The sequence below is a fragment of the Clupea harengus genome, chromosome 10, assembly GCF_900700415.2.
Source record: "Clupea harengus chromosome 10, Ch_v2.0.2, whole genome shotgun sequence".
Lineage (NCBI taxonomy): Eukaryota > Metazoa > Chordata > Actinopteri > Clupeiformes > Clupeidae > Clupea > Clupea harengus.
Window position 1 is genome coordinate 23886289 of NC_045161.1, and position 17030 is coordinate 23903318.

Below are 17030 nucleotides of genomic sequence, written 5' to 3' on the forward strand. Positions count from 1 at the left end.
ATGTAGGGCAGCCATGTCAGCCACACACATATACAATACTACAAAACAGTAGTTAACTTTTAACTGCTATTCTGTATAGATCCATATAGGACTTCTATGAGATTGTATAGGTGGCAAAATCTGAGATTTGTTTCCAATCTCATAGTTTATCCTCAATTCTGTATCACTGACTCTTTGTGCCCCTCCTCTCTTACACACACAGACACAAATATACACTGACACACACACACACACACACACACACACACACACACACACACACACACACACACACACACACACACACACACACACACACACACACACACACACACACACACACACACACACTACTACTGGCCATTGTTTTAAATTATAATTCATATCCTGAGACCTGTGCAGGCTTACATCAACTGTTCAACTGTTTCTGTGATGTTCATATGAAAGATTTTGTTGTAATAAAAAAAGTCATGAATAAATAATACGTTATTGCAATAGTTAGTTGTTATAATGATAAATAAGTGATTGTGAATAAATTCATTGTGAATACATACATAATAATTATTAAATAAATTAGATTTTGTTGATAAATACAGTTGTTGTGTATTTATTTATATACTGAAGACCACATTATACATAATAAATACGTTGTCTATAAATACTTATATGCACAACATCCCTTAAAACCAACATTTGCCCGCCTTTGCCATCCATCCCTCAAAACTCGCCACACACCGCCGCCGAAATCTCCCGGATTTTGCTACTCAAATGTTGGCAGGTATGGAGAGACATGTGATGTGTGCCTTCAAAGAGTCAATAAGCAGCTAACTGTAATTATGTGACTACACTTTTACAAAATAACTCTTTTGTATTTCCCATGAAATGTTAATCTCACCGGTGTTATATCAGCCATTAATGATTAACGTGTAACTAATTTCATCTCTTAAACCTGCATATCTTGATAGTGTGGCCTTACCTTTACCGTCTACCTCACCAGGACGGGGATTTCTTGTTGTATCTGTACAGAAAAAGAAGAGCAGTTAGAACAGCACATATGAGGAAGGGTCCGATGTAATGACAGAAAAAAGTTTATAGATTCTGAAGCACTCAAGGAGGAAGTATGCCATGTGGCTGGCACACAGATACATACGGGACACGCTGAAGCCAAAGACTCCTTCATAATCCTTCATAAGCCTCTTCAGCAGAGTGCTCTTCCCTGCGCCAGAGGGGCCGCTCAGAACTACAGGCCTGGGTCCAGCCATCACGCTACCAAAGGAGAGAAGGCACAGGGGTCACAATTACACTCACAACTACTTACAATACTGCTTAATATGGACTACACACCATACTGCTTAATATGGACTACACACCACACAGCAGGGGTTGAAGATGATGTACAGTCCTTGGCATCCTGAACCTTCTGTATTTCCTGTTGAGACAGAGAACATTGTTTTCATTATCATTGCATGTGGCGTGGCATGACACGGCAAGCTTACCTAAAAACCCCTTTTCAAGAAGATGGACTTTGTTGCTGAGAGTTTGAAAACCATTTCATTAAGACATAAACTTACCTCCATTAGAGCACTTTTCAGCTGGTCATAGGCTGCCTCTAAATCATCATTGACGATGACCAGGTCAAACATTCCAGGTTCATTACCTAGCAATAGTAAAGTAAAGAAGAGGGGGAAAGACACAGGTGATAAGTCTTCTGGTGGGTTTTGTTCCAGTTTAGTCAAAAAATTCCAAACTAATGGACGTTTTGAATGGATATTTTTTTCACTTACTGAGCTCCATGTCTGTCCTTGCAGCGTCCAAGCGCTTCTGTAAACTGTCCTCTGTCTCAGTCTGTCTGTCTCTTAGACGCTTTTCCTGAACAAGGAGATTTACAATTCATTATTTTACTATCAAACGGCATTTGGGATCTTTTCCCCATCAGGTGTTTTTGACTTCCAGCGGCAACACCTTACCAGGATCTCCATAGATGGGGGCTGGACGGAGATGTAGATGGGGTTGAGGTCAGTCTCCTTGATGTTTTTCACTCCTTGTATGTCAACATCGAGAATGCAGATGAGGTTCTGTGCCTGGACATCTTCAATAGCAGATTTACTGTGGAGTCATAAGTCATTTCAATACATGCATATTTGCTTAAATGAACAGATGTAAATGCATTTTTAGCCCAAAAAATATATTGTTGCCTTATAAAATATTTACTGGGGGACAGTCACCAGTATCAAAACCAGAGGAAGAAAAACATAATTTCATAATCTGTGAGCAGCTGTCTCTCAACACCCCAAATGAATAGGATTGTCAGATTACACATAAGCTACTGAACATTGTGCACCATGGCCAACGCAATGTGGGCTGACTTGCCTTTGAGTGTCAGCCAAAACGTCACCTGTCACCTCTCTTAACATTGTGGACCAGTTGTCACCTAGCTAATTACGACTCATTGCTGCCAAGGAGTCATGTGTAGGGTTAACTGCATTACCTTGTTCCATACATGTTCCCTGAGAACTCGGCATTCTCAATGAACTCTCCTTTATCGATATCCTCTTGCATCTTCTCCCTGGTGGTGAAGTGGTAATCTTGGGGGCAACAACAGACAGAGAATAGGTCACCCAGAGGAAATGTGTGTGCACATGACATATTTCTTTTCAGAGAAACATAGAAACATTTGTACTGACTGACTATACTACAATACTAGGTCTTTCCTTGAAAAGCTGTGGTCCCTTCAATATCTGTGTGAATGTATTTCAAAGTGGCACGTTTGAACATAAGAAGACAAAAGCTGTTTTTAACAGAACAGTAATTGGAATTAAGAATTAAACCTTTTTCAAAAGCAGTGCCAGATCAGGGTGAGATTTGATTCAGAGGTGTCTCCTGATTGGACAGAGGTATATATTCACAATGAGCTGCCAATCAGTTTGATGGTAAGAGAAGCATTAGTCTGTAGAGTTTTTGTTATGTGTAATTTTCTTTAATAGCTGTTTTATAAATGTATATCAGTATATATACAGAGGGACAAGGTCTCATTTTGTTCATATAAAAAAAACCTGCTCCCTCAACTTCATCGTGAACAGCAAAAAGCCCAAGTATTTATCAAAAATATACACGTTGCAGTGTCCATACCACAAGCAATGTCTTATTCCTCCACAACACCACAGTCAGGAGAGGGATCTACTACAGTACAGGGAGCTCTGCAGGGAGTACAAGACAAGCAGGTCACAAACATGGCTACAGGAAGTACTGGGGTCCCCAGCAGGCTGAAATATGAAATATACGCATTAGCATGGCATTATAGAATCTTTACATTTGAAGAGAACATTCCGCACCTAGAAGGGTATTTATTATTTACTGTGAGTTACAATTGTTGTTCGGCCAACGTTTTATTGTAAAAAAAAATGATTTGCTTCTAACATATACAGTGGTCTTACTATGGAAGCACTCAATTACACAACCAGTAGTGTATATTTTTTACTTAAGATGGCTCGCCCTGGAAAAATGTGAACAAATGCCAAAAAAAAAGAATGAAGGAGCACAGAAATATTGGTAAACATTGTTGCCACTGTCGTCTCAATATTCCTTCAGAATTACATCATTATTGTGGGTCTCCAGAGATGTATTTACGAACACAATGTCTTCCATCTCTTAAGTGCCATGTCATGCTAATGGAGCTCTGAATATCAGTGGTTCCTTAGAAAATGAGCTGGGGACCAAAGATAGATGTTTCACTAGCCCTGTTTGAAGAGGGGTGTGGAACAGGGTCAAACTAGTCTAAAGGGATGTAGGGGGCTATTTTCACAAGCTTTTTACTCCAAAGTGAAAACGTCCATTAACTAATTATAATTCAAGTGTGTCTTAAAATTTGGAGATAGATGAAAGTAACCCCCGCCACTCTCTTTTATACATCATATAATATAGTACAATATAATATAATATCATCGTCAATGACTTTTTTGAGAGTACAAAAATCAGAATAAGACTTTGACACCTGGAGAAGACTCAGAGGATAAGACGTCTGCTACAGGCAGTAACACAGCCCCCAGAAGCATTGGGAGGCTACTCAGGCCTATGGAGAAATAGACAACAAAAGCACAGAGGGAAGGGAGGTTTATCTTTTTTTTTTTCAATAGCCATTGACGAAGTTCACTTGGGAGTAAAAGGCACCGAGGCTTCATGTGAACAGCGCTTGTCAGTCTTTATTAAATGCGGGGGGGGGGTTAGCGTTTAGGATTTGGGATGAAATGGGCAGACAGGTTTGAGGCTTCTTAATGGCAAGAGGGGTTAAACGAGTGGTGCTTTAGAGACCTGTGATGAGTGCCTTCAAAGAGTCAATAAGCAGCTAACTGTAATTAAGTGACTACACTTTTACAAAATAACTCTTTTGTATTTCCCATGAAATGTTAATCTCACCGGTGTTATATCAGCCATTAGGCTACTTTGCATTCCACATAGCAATGCCTCGAGGAGTTTCACTATGGTTAAAAAAAATAGTTACAGACAATAGAACAAGTTTTAACAACAGCACTTTGTGCTCTCTCGTGTCTTGCAAAAGAAACTATACTAAGCCTCCTTCAAAGTACACCCAGGGGTGGACTGGGGGGAAAAAGTGGCATGGGACCAGTGGCGTAACTTCTTTCTTTATGTTTGTAACCGCCGCCACACCCCTCCCCCTGCGCACATATTCTGACTATAACACTTAAAACTGTGAAATTGTCGCCACCACGCCCCCTCCCCCTGCGCACATATTCCGCCTTCAGACTATTTCGATTGACGTGAATATATTGAACCGGCCCCGGTATCCCCGATGGCCAGTCCGCCCCTGAGTACACCCCATCTAAGAAAACATGTAGGGCAGCCATGTCAGCCACACACATATACAATACTACAAAACAGTAGTTAACTTTTAACTGCTATTCTGTATAGATCCATATAGGACTTCTATGAGATTGTATAGGTGGCAAAATCTGAGATTTGTTTCCAATCTCATAGTTTATCCTCAATTCTGTATCACTGACTCTTTGTGCCCCTCCTCTCTTACACACACAGACACAAATATACACTGACACACACACACACACACACACACACACACACACACACACACACACACACACACACACACACACACACACACTACTACTGGCCATTGTTTTAAATTATAATTCATATCCTGAGACCTGTGCAGGCTTACATCAACTGTTCAACTGTTTCTGTGATGTTCATATGAAAGATTTTGTTGTAATAAAAAAAGTCATGAATAAATAATACGTTATTGCAATAGTTAGTTGTTATAATGATAAATAAGTGATTGTGAATAAATTCATTGTGAATACATACATAATAATTATTAAATAAATTAGATTTTGTTGATAAATACAGTTGTTGTGTATTTATTTATATACTGAAGACCACATTATACATAATAAATACGTTGTCTATAAATACTTATATGCACAACATCCCTTAAAACCAACATTTGCCCGCCTTTGCCATCCATCCCTCAAAACTCGCCACACACCGCCGCCGAAATCTCCCGGATTTTGCTACTCAAATGTTGGCAGGTATGGAGAGACATGTGATGTGTGCCTTCAAAGAGTCAATAAGCAGCTAACTGTAATTATGTGACTACACTTTTACAAAATAACTCTTTTGTATTTCCCATGAAATGTTAATCTCACCGGTGTTATATCAGCCATTAATGATTAACGTGTAACTAATTTCATCTCTTAAACCTGCATATCTTGATAGTGTGGCCTTACCTTTACCGTCTACCTCACCAGGACGGGGATTTCTTGTTGTATCTGTACAGAAAAAGAAGAGCAGTTAGAACAGCACATATGAGGAAGGGTCCGATGTAATGACAGAAAAAAGTTTATAGATTCTGAAGCACTCAAGGAGGAAGTATGCCATGTGGCTGGCACACAGATACATACGGGACACGCTGAAGCCAAAGACTCCTTCATAATCCTTCATAAGCCTCTTCAGCAGAGTGCTCTTCCCTGCGCCAGAGGGGCCGCTCAGAACTACAGGCCTGGGTCCAGCCATCACGCTACCAAAGGAGAGAAGGCACAGGGGTCACAATTACACTCACAACTACTTACAATACTGCTTAATATGGACTACACACCATACTGCTTAATATGGACTACACACCACACAGCAGGGGTTGAAGATGATGTACAGTCCTTGGCATCCTGAACCTTCTGTATTTCCTGTTGAGACAGAGAACATTGTTTTCATTATCATTGCATGTGGCGTGGCATGACACGGCAAGATTACCTAAAAAACCCTTTTTAAGAAGATGGACTTTGTTGCTGAGAGTTTGAAAACCATTTCATTAAGACATAAACTTACCTCCATTAGAGCACTTTTCAGCTGGTCATAGGCTGCCTCTAAATCATCATTGACGATGACCAGGTCAAACATTCCAGGTTCATTACCTAGCAATAGTAAAGTAAAGAAGAGGGGGTAAGACACAGGTGTTAAGACCTCTGGTGGGTTTTGTTCCAGTTTAGTCCAAAAATTCCAAACTAATGGACGTTTTGAATGGATATTTTTTTCACTTACTGAGCTCCATGTCTGTCCTTGCAGCGTCCAAGCGCTTCTGTAAACTGTCCTCTGTCTCAGTCTGTCTGTCTCTTAGACGCTTTTCCTGAACAAGGAGATTTACAATTCATTATTTTACTATGAAACGGCATTTGGGATCTTTTTCCCCTCAAGTGTTTTTGACTTCCAGAGGCAACACCTTACCAGGATCTCCATAGATGGGGGCTGGACGGAGATGTAGATGGGGTTGAGGTCAGTCTCCTTGATGTTTTTCACTCCTTGTATGTCAACATCGAGAATGCAGATGAGGTTCTTTGCCTTGACATCTTCAATAGCAGATTTACTGTGGAGTCATAATAAAATTTGAGTCATAATGAACATTTTTGCAGGGTGTTTCAGCCCGGAACACAGAACTACATAGTGCATATCCTGGATGGCTAGTGGGAAAGACACAGATGTTTATCCGTCCTTCACATGAATATATGCTATAAAAATGAATTTGAGGATGGTACCAAAACTGCCTATAAAACCATTCCTCAAAAGTTTCAAATTGTTGCATAGTGTTGCATTAACTGTGCATTACCTTGTTCCATACATGTTCCCTGAGAACTCGGCATTCTCAATGAACTCTCCTTTATCGATACCCTCTTGCACCTTCTCCCTGGTGGTGAAGTGGTAATCTTGGGGCAACAACAGACAGAGAATAGGTCACCCAGAGGAAACGTGTGTACACATGACATATTTCTTTTCAGACGATAAGATGTCTGCTACTGGCAGTAACACAGCCCCCAGAAGCATTGGGAGGCTACTCAGGCCTATGGAGAAATAGACAACAAAAGCACAGAGGGAAGGGAGGTTTATCTTTTTTTTTTTCAATAGCCATTGAGGAACGTCACTTGGGAGTAAAAGGCACAGAGGCTTCATGTGAACAGCGCTTGTCAGTCTTTATTAAATGCGGGGGGGGGGGGGGTGGTAGGGTTGAGGATCGGGATGAAATGGGTAGACAGGTTTGAGGCTTCTTAATGGCAAGAGGGCAGGGGCGGCGCCAGGGGGGGGGGGCTAGGGGGTGCTCTAGCTCCCCCTGGATTAGCCATAGCACCCCCATAGCACCCCCAAGAAAATAGTGGTTTATTTATCATTGTTATTTAATTTCATTCTGCGTTATTTATTGTGTGATAATAATATTTAACTCACAAAAGAAAATAATAACAGATCGAAATGAACAGATTGTTTTAGACACAGAGCAATCATTATGTCATAACCTTTGACCCAACTTTCACGTCGCACGCTTGAATGTTGACGTTACCGGACGGTTGAAGGAGAAAGCGAGCTAGTGCGTGGTAGTTTCAAGTGAATATCAACAATGCATCGGTTTTTGCTACCTAAATGTCCATGTTTGGAAGAACGATTAAGAAACAAGAGTGACGTAGAAGAAGAAATGCCAGGGGTATCTGGTGTGGATTTTTAAGGAGAGGAACGTGGTGGTCAAGGAGGTCAACCCTCCACCACTACTGAGGGTGCTAACCATGGTGCTAGCAGCATCACTGACATTAGCATGAACGCTCAGGATGGTCCGAGAAGACCAAAACTCCAGAAATATCCACCTTGCATGTTTGGAGTCTGAAGGGACCAGCATAGGTCATAAGAATATGCCATAGTCAATAAGTCAATGATATTATACCTAGTTCTAATTGTTACTTTTATTTGGACTTAACTAGCATGTAAACAGTTCCAGGGTGAATATACTTGATTTTGACCAGGGGAGTGAGGTGCGACATTGGTCTCACCTACCCCCCCAGGTCGAGACAAAGAACCCTGCATGCATGGCCCATTTGAATAGACGGTAACACCCCTTAATGTCAGTGTATTTAACAGACTGTTCCCCAAGGAACAAGTCAGATATGCTGAGGTGAAGTTCTGTGAGGGAGGATGGATCTGAAAGTCTCTGTCTCACAAATGGTCGGCCGCCATTCTTCAAGAATAAACCTGAATCCTGACTGATCAAACCTAAGACTGAATCTTCAATATATGGTATAAAACTAATTACCATCAAGTCCAACAAAGGAGTTTTTGTAAAAGCTGGTTGTGACAGTTTGCGTGGTTGGAGTACAATGAAACTAAGTTATTGTTAGCTTTGTAACATTAATGAAAGCTGTCTGATTTGTTGCATGCATTGATTGCCCTGTGTCGCTGAAGACTCGTTTTGGTTGATTAGCAACGAAGATGCCTCTTTTTTGGATTTTTTTGGAGCCGCCTTAAAAAAATCAGAGACTCTTTAGCCTAAGACAAGCAGTCTGTCTGTGTGCTAGGTACACATAAGGTTCTATGTGATTACTGATGATTGTGAACTGAAATAATATATACCTTTTTAACGCATTTCTGACTCTTTGACTGTTTTAGTTAATTACAGTGCATGACATTTTTTCTAAACTTTATACTTTTTAAGATATTAAAGAAAAACGAATACAAATTTTCCCATTGACTTACATTGGGCCATTATGACATCATAATAGGGTCATTAAACTGGCTTGCACCTGTGCTTCACTGACACCTGCGCCAAGGTTCCAAGGCTCCTCTTCTCTCTGTCCTTCTCCATTCAACTGTATAACTAGGAATATTAAGAGACACCTTCCATACTCTACTTTTTTTCTCTCTATCTTTCTTTCTATCCCTCTCACTCTACTTTCTTTCACACTCCATCTCTCTGCTTCACTCCATTTTCTCTCCTTCTTTCAATATTTTCCCTCTTCACCCTCTCTATTTTCCTTCTTCCACTCTTCTTCCCTTCTTCCACTCTTCTTTTCTTTCTTCTTTCCTTCTTCCACTCTTCTTTCCTTTCTTCAATCTCCTTTCCTTTCATCTTTCCTTCTTCCACTCTTCTTTCCTTTTTTCTTTCCTTCTTCCACTCTTCCTTCCTTTCTTCACTCTTCTTTCCTTTCTTCTTTCCTTCTTCCACTCTTCTTTCCTTCTTCCACTCTTTTTTCCTTCTTTCACTCTTCTTTCCTTTCTTCTTTCCTTCTTCCACTCTTCTTTCCTTCTTCCACTCCTTTTTCCTTCTTTCACTCTTCTTTCCTTTGTTCTATCCTTCTTTAACTTCTTTTTTTTCTTCTTTCCTTCTTCCACTCTTCTATCCTTTCTTCTTTCTTTCTTCCACTCTTTTTTCCTTATTTCACTCTTCTTCCTTTCTTCTTTCCTTCTTTCACTTCTTTATTTTCTTCTTTCCTTCTTCTACTCTTCTTTCTTCTCTTCTTTCCTTCTTCCACTCTTCTTTCCTTTCTTTCACTCTTCTTTCCTTTCTTCTTTGCTTCTTCACTCTTCTTTCTTTCCTTCTTCCTTTTTTATCTTTTGCATTTCATGCACTGGTATTTCCTTCAGGAAATGCATTTTCTAGTTCTATCTGCTATTCCAAGTTTAATTTCACTCTATCTGACATGGTAGTGGTCACCTGTCGCCCAACTTTAATCCTAACTACCACAAGTGTTTTAAAGTAAGTTAGGTATTTGGGATTGCGGACTCTATAACATGCTGTATGCCTTTTGGCAGTGACCGTCGCAGATGTGCGCGTCTGTCGGAAGAAGCCTAGATAATGATGATAATAATAATACAATCGGTTTGTTTAGCGCTTTTCATGGACCCCAAAGACGCTTCAGAGAGCAAACATGTAAAGTTGTTGTAGTAGAGAACCATGTGACACATAGGCTATCATCCTCATTTCATAGCACCCTCACTAAAACGCAGAGCTCCCCCATAGCACCTGCAGAAAAAAATGTCTGGCACCGCCACTGCAAGAGGGTTTAACCGAGTGGTGCTTTAGAGAGCTGTGATGTGTGCCTTCAAAGAGTCAATAAGCAGCTAACTGTAATTATGTGACTACACTTTTACAAAATAACTCTTTTGTATTTCCCATGAAATGTTAATCTCACCGGTGTTATATCAGCCATTAGGCTACTTTGCATTCCACATACCAATGCCTCGAGGAGTTTCACTATGGTTAAAAAAAATAGTTACAGACAATAGAACAAGTTTTAACAACAGCACTTTGTGCTCTCTCTTGTCTTGCAAAAGAAACTATACTAAGCCTCCTTCAAAGTACACCCAGGGGTGGACTGGGGGGAAAAAGTGGCCTGGGACCAGTGGCGTAACTTTTTTCTTTATGTTTGTAACCGCCGCCACGCCCCTCCCCCTGCGCACATATTCTGACTATAACACTTGAAACTGTGAAATTGTTGCCGCCACGCCCCCTCCCCCTGCGCACATATTAGACTATTCAGACTATTTCGATTGACGTGAATATATTGAACCGGCCCAAACTCCGTCGGCCCACGGGGGTATCCCCGATGGCCAGTCCGCCCCTGAGTACACCCCATCTAAGAAAACACGTAGGGCAGCCATGTTAGCCACACACATATACAATACTACAAAACAGTAGTTAACTTTTAACTGCTATTCTGTATAGATCCATATAGGACCTCTATGAGATTGTATAGGTGGCAAAATCTGAGATTTGTTTCCAATCTCATAGTTTCTCCTCAATTCTGTATCACTGACTCTTTGTGCCCCCCCCCCTCTCTTACTCACACAGACACAAATATACACTGACTCAAGCACACACACACACACACACAAACACAAACACACACTACTACTGGCCATTGTTTTAAATTATAAGTCATATCCTGAGACCTGTGCAGGCTTACATCAACTGTTTCTGTGATGTTCATATGAAAGATTTAGTTGTAATAAAAAAAGTCATGAATAAATAATACGTTATTGCAATAGTTAGTTGTTATAATGATTAAAAAGTGATTGTGAATACATTCATTGTGAATACATACATATTAATTATTAAATAAATTAGATTTTGTTGATAAATACAGTTGTTGTGTATTTATTTATATACTGAAGACCACATTATACATAATAAATACGTTGTCTATAAATACTTATATGCACAACATCCCTTAAAACCAACATTTGCCCGCCTCTGCCATCCATCCCTCAAAACTCGCCACACACCGCCGCCGAAATCTCCCGGATTTTGCTACTCAAATGTTGGCAGGTATGGAGAGACCTGTGATGAGTGCCTTCAAAGAGTCAATAAGCAGCTAACTGTAATTAAGTGACTACACTTTTACAAAATAACTCTTTTGTATTTCCCATGAAATTTTCACCGGTGTTATATCAGTCATTATTGATTTATGTGTAACTAATTTCATCTCTTAAACCTGCATATCTTGATAGCGTGGCCTTACCTTTACCGTCTACCTCACCAGGACGGGGATCTCTTGTTGTATCTGTACAGAAAAAGAAGAGCAGTTAGAACAGCACATATGAGGAGGGGTCCGATGTAATGAGAGAAAAAAGTTTATAGATTCTGAAGCACTCAAATAGTCTGAGGAAGTATGCCATGTGGCTGGCACACGTCTACATACGGGACACGCTGAAGCCAAAGACTCCTTCATAATCCTTCATAAGCCTCTTCAGCAGAGTGCTCTTCCCTGCGCCAGAGGGGCCGCTCAGAACTACAGGCCTGGGTCCAGCCATCACGCTGCCAAAGGAGAGAAGGCACAGGGGTCACAATTACACTCACAACTACTTACAATACTGCTTAATATGGACTACACACCATACTGCTTAATATGGACTACACGCCATACTGCTTAATATGGACTACACACCACACAGCATGGGTTGAAGATGATGTACAGTCCTTGGTATCCTGAACCTTCTGTATTTCATGTTGAGAGAGAACATTGTTTCCATTATCATTGCATGTGGCGTGACATGACACGGCAAGATGACCTAAAAACCCCTTTTTAAGAAGATGGACTTTGTTGCTGAGAGTTTGAAAACAATTTCATTAAGACATAAACTTACCTCCATTAGAGCACTTTTCAGCTGGTCATAGGCTGCCTCTAAATCATCATTGACGATGACCAGGTCAAACATTCCAGGTTCATTACCTAGCAATAGTAAAGTAAAGAAGAGGGGGTAAGACACAGGTGCTACTTCCTAGAAAATGTTAAGTCCAAATTGGATAGAGGTGGGGTAGTTGGCGCAGTTTTCTTGGAGCTTAAGAAGGCTTTTGACACTGTTAATCACCAGACACTGTTAGAAAAATTATCATATTTTAATTTCTCAGCAGAATCCACAAAATGGATGAAGTCATATTTGGCTGATAGGACTCAAAGTGTAGACTTTGGAAGTAGCTTTTCTCCATACCTCAGTAATAATATTGGTGTACCCCAGGGGTCAGTATTGGGGCCGATCCTGTTTAGCATGTACATTAATGATTTACCATCAGTGTGTCCCTCTATTAATGTTCAAATGTACGCAGATAACACTGTTCTTTATACACATGCAAAAACCAAAGAACAGGCTGCCACTAAACTAACTGCAGCATTGGTCCATGTCTCTGACTGGCTAAAAACGTCCTCCCTACACTTGAACACAAATAAAACAGTCTGTATGTTCTTCTCTAAGAAATCATCAAATGCACAGCCCCCTGATGTCTTTATTGAAGGAGAAAAGCTCACAGCTGTATCTGATTTGAAATATCTGGGGATCATTTTAGTTTGCAATTTAACATTTAAAAAACATGTCAAAAAGGTGGCCAATACCATTAAATTCAACTTGGCTAATTTTAGACATGTAAGGCCGTACTTACCTACAGAGGCAGCCAAACTTTTTATGCATGCCATGATCTTTTCTCACATCTCGTACTGTTACACAAGCTGGTCACAAGCAAGTACAACAACTCTGAAATCAATAGAGACCCTCTACAAGCAGACCTTACAAACTCTAGACCAGAAACCTATCAGCTATCACCACTGCCATATAACAACAAAGTATAACTTATTCAAATTTGACAGTTTCTTACAGTTTTTGGTGCCTGTCTCATTTTTTAAATATTACATGGGCTGGCACCTCCACCATTAAATGAGTTTATAAAGCTGAAGGATGGCAATGGCTTGGCAACTAGGGCAGTCACCAGGGGAGACTGTGTTATACAGTATAGACACAGTACGTTTGGACAGACAGTCTTCTCAGTACGCGCCTCTAATTACTGGAATACCCTCCCTACTGATGTAAGGGAGTGCACCAGTATTTCAGTGTTCAAAAACAAACTTAAGAAATGGATAAAAAATAACCAAACCTGCAACCATAATTAGGCCACTGCACTACTCACACCGTAACTTCTTTTTATGTCTAACACCTTGTCTGTCTGGTTTTTATAATTTGTTATCTTAACTGCACTGTTTTGTCACACTGTTGTTTACCTTGTATGTCTGTCTGGTTTTTCCGATTTGTTTTCTTAACTGCACTGTTTTGTCAAACTGTTGCTTATCTTTTTTTTATTATTATTATTTATTTTAATTATATCATTTTTTATTATTATTTCTTTCTTTTATTTCCGTATCTTTCTGTCATGCCCTGCCAAGGGACAACGAATGAAAAATAGCTAACCTAGCTAATTCCGGTGCATTTACATTTTTCTTGGGAAATGTTTATCAATGTACACTGTCCCTTTTCAAATAAACGCATGAACAAGTTAAGTCTTCTGGTGGGTTTTAGTCCAGTTTAGTCCAAAAATCCCAAACTAATGGACGTTTTGAATGGATATTTTTTTCACTTACTGAGCTCCATGTCTGTCCTTGCAGCGTCCAAGCGCTTCTGTAAACTGTCCTCTGTCTCAGTCTGTCTGTCTCTTAGACGCTTTTCCTGAACAAGGAGATTTACAATTACATTAATTTACTATGAAACAGCATTTGGGATCTTTTCCCCCCAAGTGTTTTTGACTTCCAGCGGTAACACCTTACCAGGATCTCCATAGATGGGGGCTGGACGGAGATGTAGATGGGGTTGAGGTCAGTCTCCTTGATGTTTTTCACTCCTTGTATGTCAACATCGAGAATGCAGATGAGGTTCTGTGCCTGGACATCTTCAATAGCAGATTTACTGTGGAGTCATGAGTCATATCAATACATGCATATTTGCTTAAATGAACAGATGTAAATGCATTTTTAGCAAAACAAATATACTGTTGCTTTATAAAATGTTTACTAGGGGACAGTCACCAGTATCAAAACCCGAGGAAAAATAACATAATTTCATAATCTGTGAGCAGCTGTCTCTCAACACCCCAAATTAATAGGATTGTCAGATTACACATAGGCTACTGAACACTGTGTACCATGGCAAACACAATGTTGGGGTCTTTAGCTCACAAAGAGGTTGGCCAGATTGCACTCCAAATGCTGAGACCAATAGCTGTTCTTGGGCTGACTTGCCTTTGAGTGTCAGCCAATACGTCACTTGTCACCTCTCTTAACATTGTGGACCAGTTGTCACGTAGCTAGTGACGACTCAATGCTGCCAAGGAAGGCATGTGGTGTGTTGGGTTAAAGCAGCAATAAGTAGTTGTGTTCCAAAACTAGCAAGCTAACTACCTAAAAGGCATGCAAAAACCTTGCAAACACCACCAACAGCCCAGTTGGCACTGATAGAAGCTTTCCAACACCCTAACGGGTGTCTTTTGGCATTATAGCTGGCATTGTCATGCTGTGAAAGCTTTTCTTCCATTTTTGCAGGGTGTTCCTAGCCTGGATGCCAGACGAACTTAGCCACGCCCACAAATATTTTGGTCGGGAAGTTCGGTCTGGTGTCGCTCCGTTGGGGAGAAACTATCTCCTCACAAAAATCTGTGAGGAGATAGATAGACCAATCAAATTGTCAGGGCGAGCTTTATACGATGATGGACAGATGATCAACCCTAACGTAATCAACCACGTCACCAAAGAGCTTTTGGGGTGAATTCGTTTTCAACAAACATGGCTGCCGTTGGAGAGCTGAAATGTGGAAATTCGAGTCTGTTTTAGAAGACATTGACAGCACATTCATTTTGAAAGAGGAACAGAGAAACGCGATCAAGGCATTTGTCGATCGAAAAGATGTTTTTATCGTCCTTCCTACGGGATCCGGTAAAAGTTGAATGTATCAGCTGGCCCCATGGTCTACGTTATGGTCATACTACGTTGCTCTGATTGGTTCTAGATATATCCAATTGAGCGAAGAGGCATTTTTTTTCCTGGTTCGGTTGAAACACGCCCCATAATCACAGTCCAACGGAGCGGTATCAGACTCATATTCTGACTAGAATTATGAGTATGACATCGTCAGGCTAGGGTGTTCCAGCCCGGAACACAAAAACTACATAGTGCATATCCTGGATGGCTAGTGGGAAAGACACAGATGTTTATCTGTCCTTCACATGAATATATGCTATCAAAATGAATTGCAAAAATGCAAAAACCTTGCAAACACCACCAACAGCCCAGTTGGCGCTGATAGAAGCTTTCCAACACCCTAACTGGTGTCTTTTGGCATTATAGCTGGCATTGTCATGCTGTGAAAGCTTTTCTTCCATTTTTGCAGGGTGTTCCAGCCCGGAACACAGAACTACATAGTGCATATCCTGGATGGCTAGTGGGAAAGACACAGATGTTTATCTGTCCTTCACAGGAATATATGCTATCAAAATGAATTTCAGGATGGTACCAAAACTATTTGCCTATGAAACCATTCCTCAAAAGTTTCAAATTGTTGCATAGTGTTGCTTTAACTGTGCATTACCTTGTTCCATACATGTTCCCTGAGAACTCGGCATTCTCAATGAACTCTCCTTTATCGATACCCTCTTGCACCTTCTCCCTGGTGGTGAAGTGGTAATCTTGGGGGCAACAACAGACAGAGAATAGGTCACCCAGAGGAAACGTGTGACCTGTGATGTGTGCCTTCAAAGAGTCAATAAGCAGCTAATTGTAATTATGTGACTACACTTTTACAAAATAACTCTTTTGTATTTCCCATGAAATGTTCACCGGTGTTATATCAGCCATTAATGATTTATGTGTAACTAATTTCATCTCTTAAACCTGCATATCTTGATAGCGTGGCCTTACCTTTACCGTCTACCTCACCAGGACGGGGATCTCTTGTTGTATCTGTACAGAAAAAGAAGAGCAGTTAGAACAGCACATATGAGGAAGGGTCCGATGTAATGACAGAAAAAAGTTTATAGATTCTGAAGCACTCAAATAGTCTGAGGAAGTATGCCATGTGGCTGGCACACGTCTACATACGGGACACGCTGAAGCCAAAGACTCCTTCATAATCCTTCATAAGCCTCTTCAGCAGAGTGCTCTTCCCTGCGCCAGAGGGGCCGCTCAGAACTACAGGCCTGGGTCCAGCCATCACGCTACCAAAGGAGAGAAGGCACGGGGGTCACAATTACACTCACAATTACTTACAATACTGATTAATATGGACTACACACCATACTGCTTAATATGGACTACATACCACACAGCAGGGGTTGAAGATGATGTATAGTCCTTGGCATCCTGAACCTTCTGTATTTCCTGTTGAGACAGAGAACATTGTTTCCATTATCATTGCATGTGGCGTGACATGACACGGCAAGCTTACCTAAAAACCCCTTT

At 40.6% G+C, this 17030-nt stretch overlaps 1 protein-coding gene across 15 annotated transcripts in view; it reads right to left on the reverse strand.

Annotated features, from left to right (window-relative positions):
- The window catches only part of guk1b (guanylate kinase 1b), a 36395-nt gene that overhangs the window by 4263 nt on the left and 15102 nt on the right, over positions 1–17030 (reverse strand). For 8 of the 15 annotated variants that reach the window (XR_004164417.2, XM_031574486.2, XM_031574489.2 and 5 more), the window contains 25 exons: positions 16891–16949; positions 16671–16786; positions 16491–16532; positions 16162–16258; positions 14349–14487; positions 14166–14250; positions 12406–12491; positions 12207–12265; positions 11961–12076; positions 11781–11822; positions 7112–7208; positions 6733–6871; positions 6550–6634; positions 6337–6422; positions 6136–6194; positions 5916–6031; positions 5742–5783; positions 3971–4048; positions 2468–2564; positions 1947–2085; positions 1764–1848; positions 1551–1636; positions 1350–1408; positions 1130–1245; positions 956–997 (listed from right to left, as the gene is read on the reverse strand). Coding sequence is in view for 13 of the 15 variants with exons in the window: in XM_031574486.2 (XP_031430346.1) it covers positions 956–997; positions 1130–1245; positions 1350–1408; positions 1551–1636; positions 1764–1848; positions 1947–2085; positions 2468–2564; positions 3971–4048; positions 5742–5783; positions 5916–6031; positions 6136–6194; positions 6337–6422; positions 6550–6634; positions 6733–6871; positions 7112–7208; positions 11781–11822; positions 11961–12076; positions 12207–12265; positions 12406–12491; positions 14166–14250; positions 14349–14487; positions 16162–16258; positions 16491–16532; positions 16671–16786; positions 16891–16949 (2167 nt within the window). In the remaining 2 variants the exon portion in view is untranslated. Of the gene's footprint in view, positions 1–955; positions 998–1129; positions 1246–1349; positions 1409–1550; positions 1637–1763; positions 1849–1946; positions 2086–2467; positions 2565–3108; positions 3177–3970; positions 4049–5741; positions 5784–5915; positions 6032–6056; positions 6195–6336; positions 6423–6549; positions 6635–6732; positions 6872–7111; positions 7209–11780; positions 11823–11960; positions 12077–12106; positions 12155–12206; positions 12266–12405; positions 12492–14165; positions 14251–14348; positions 14488–16161; positions 16259–16490; positions 16533–16670; positions 16787–16864; positions 16950–17030 lie in introns of those variants that run through there. The other 7 variants (XM_031574490.2, XM_031574488.2, XR_004164418.2 and 4 more) reach the window with 7 other exon arrangements.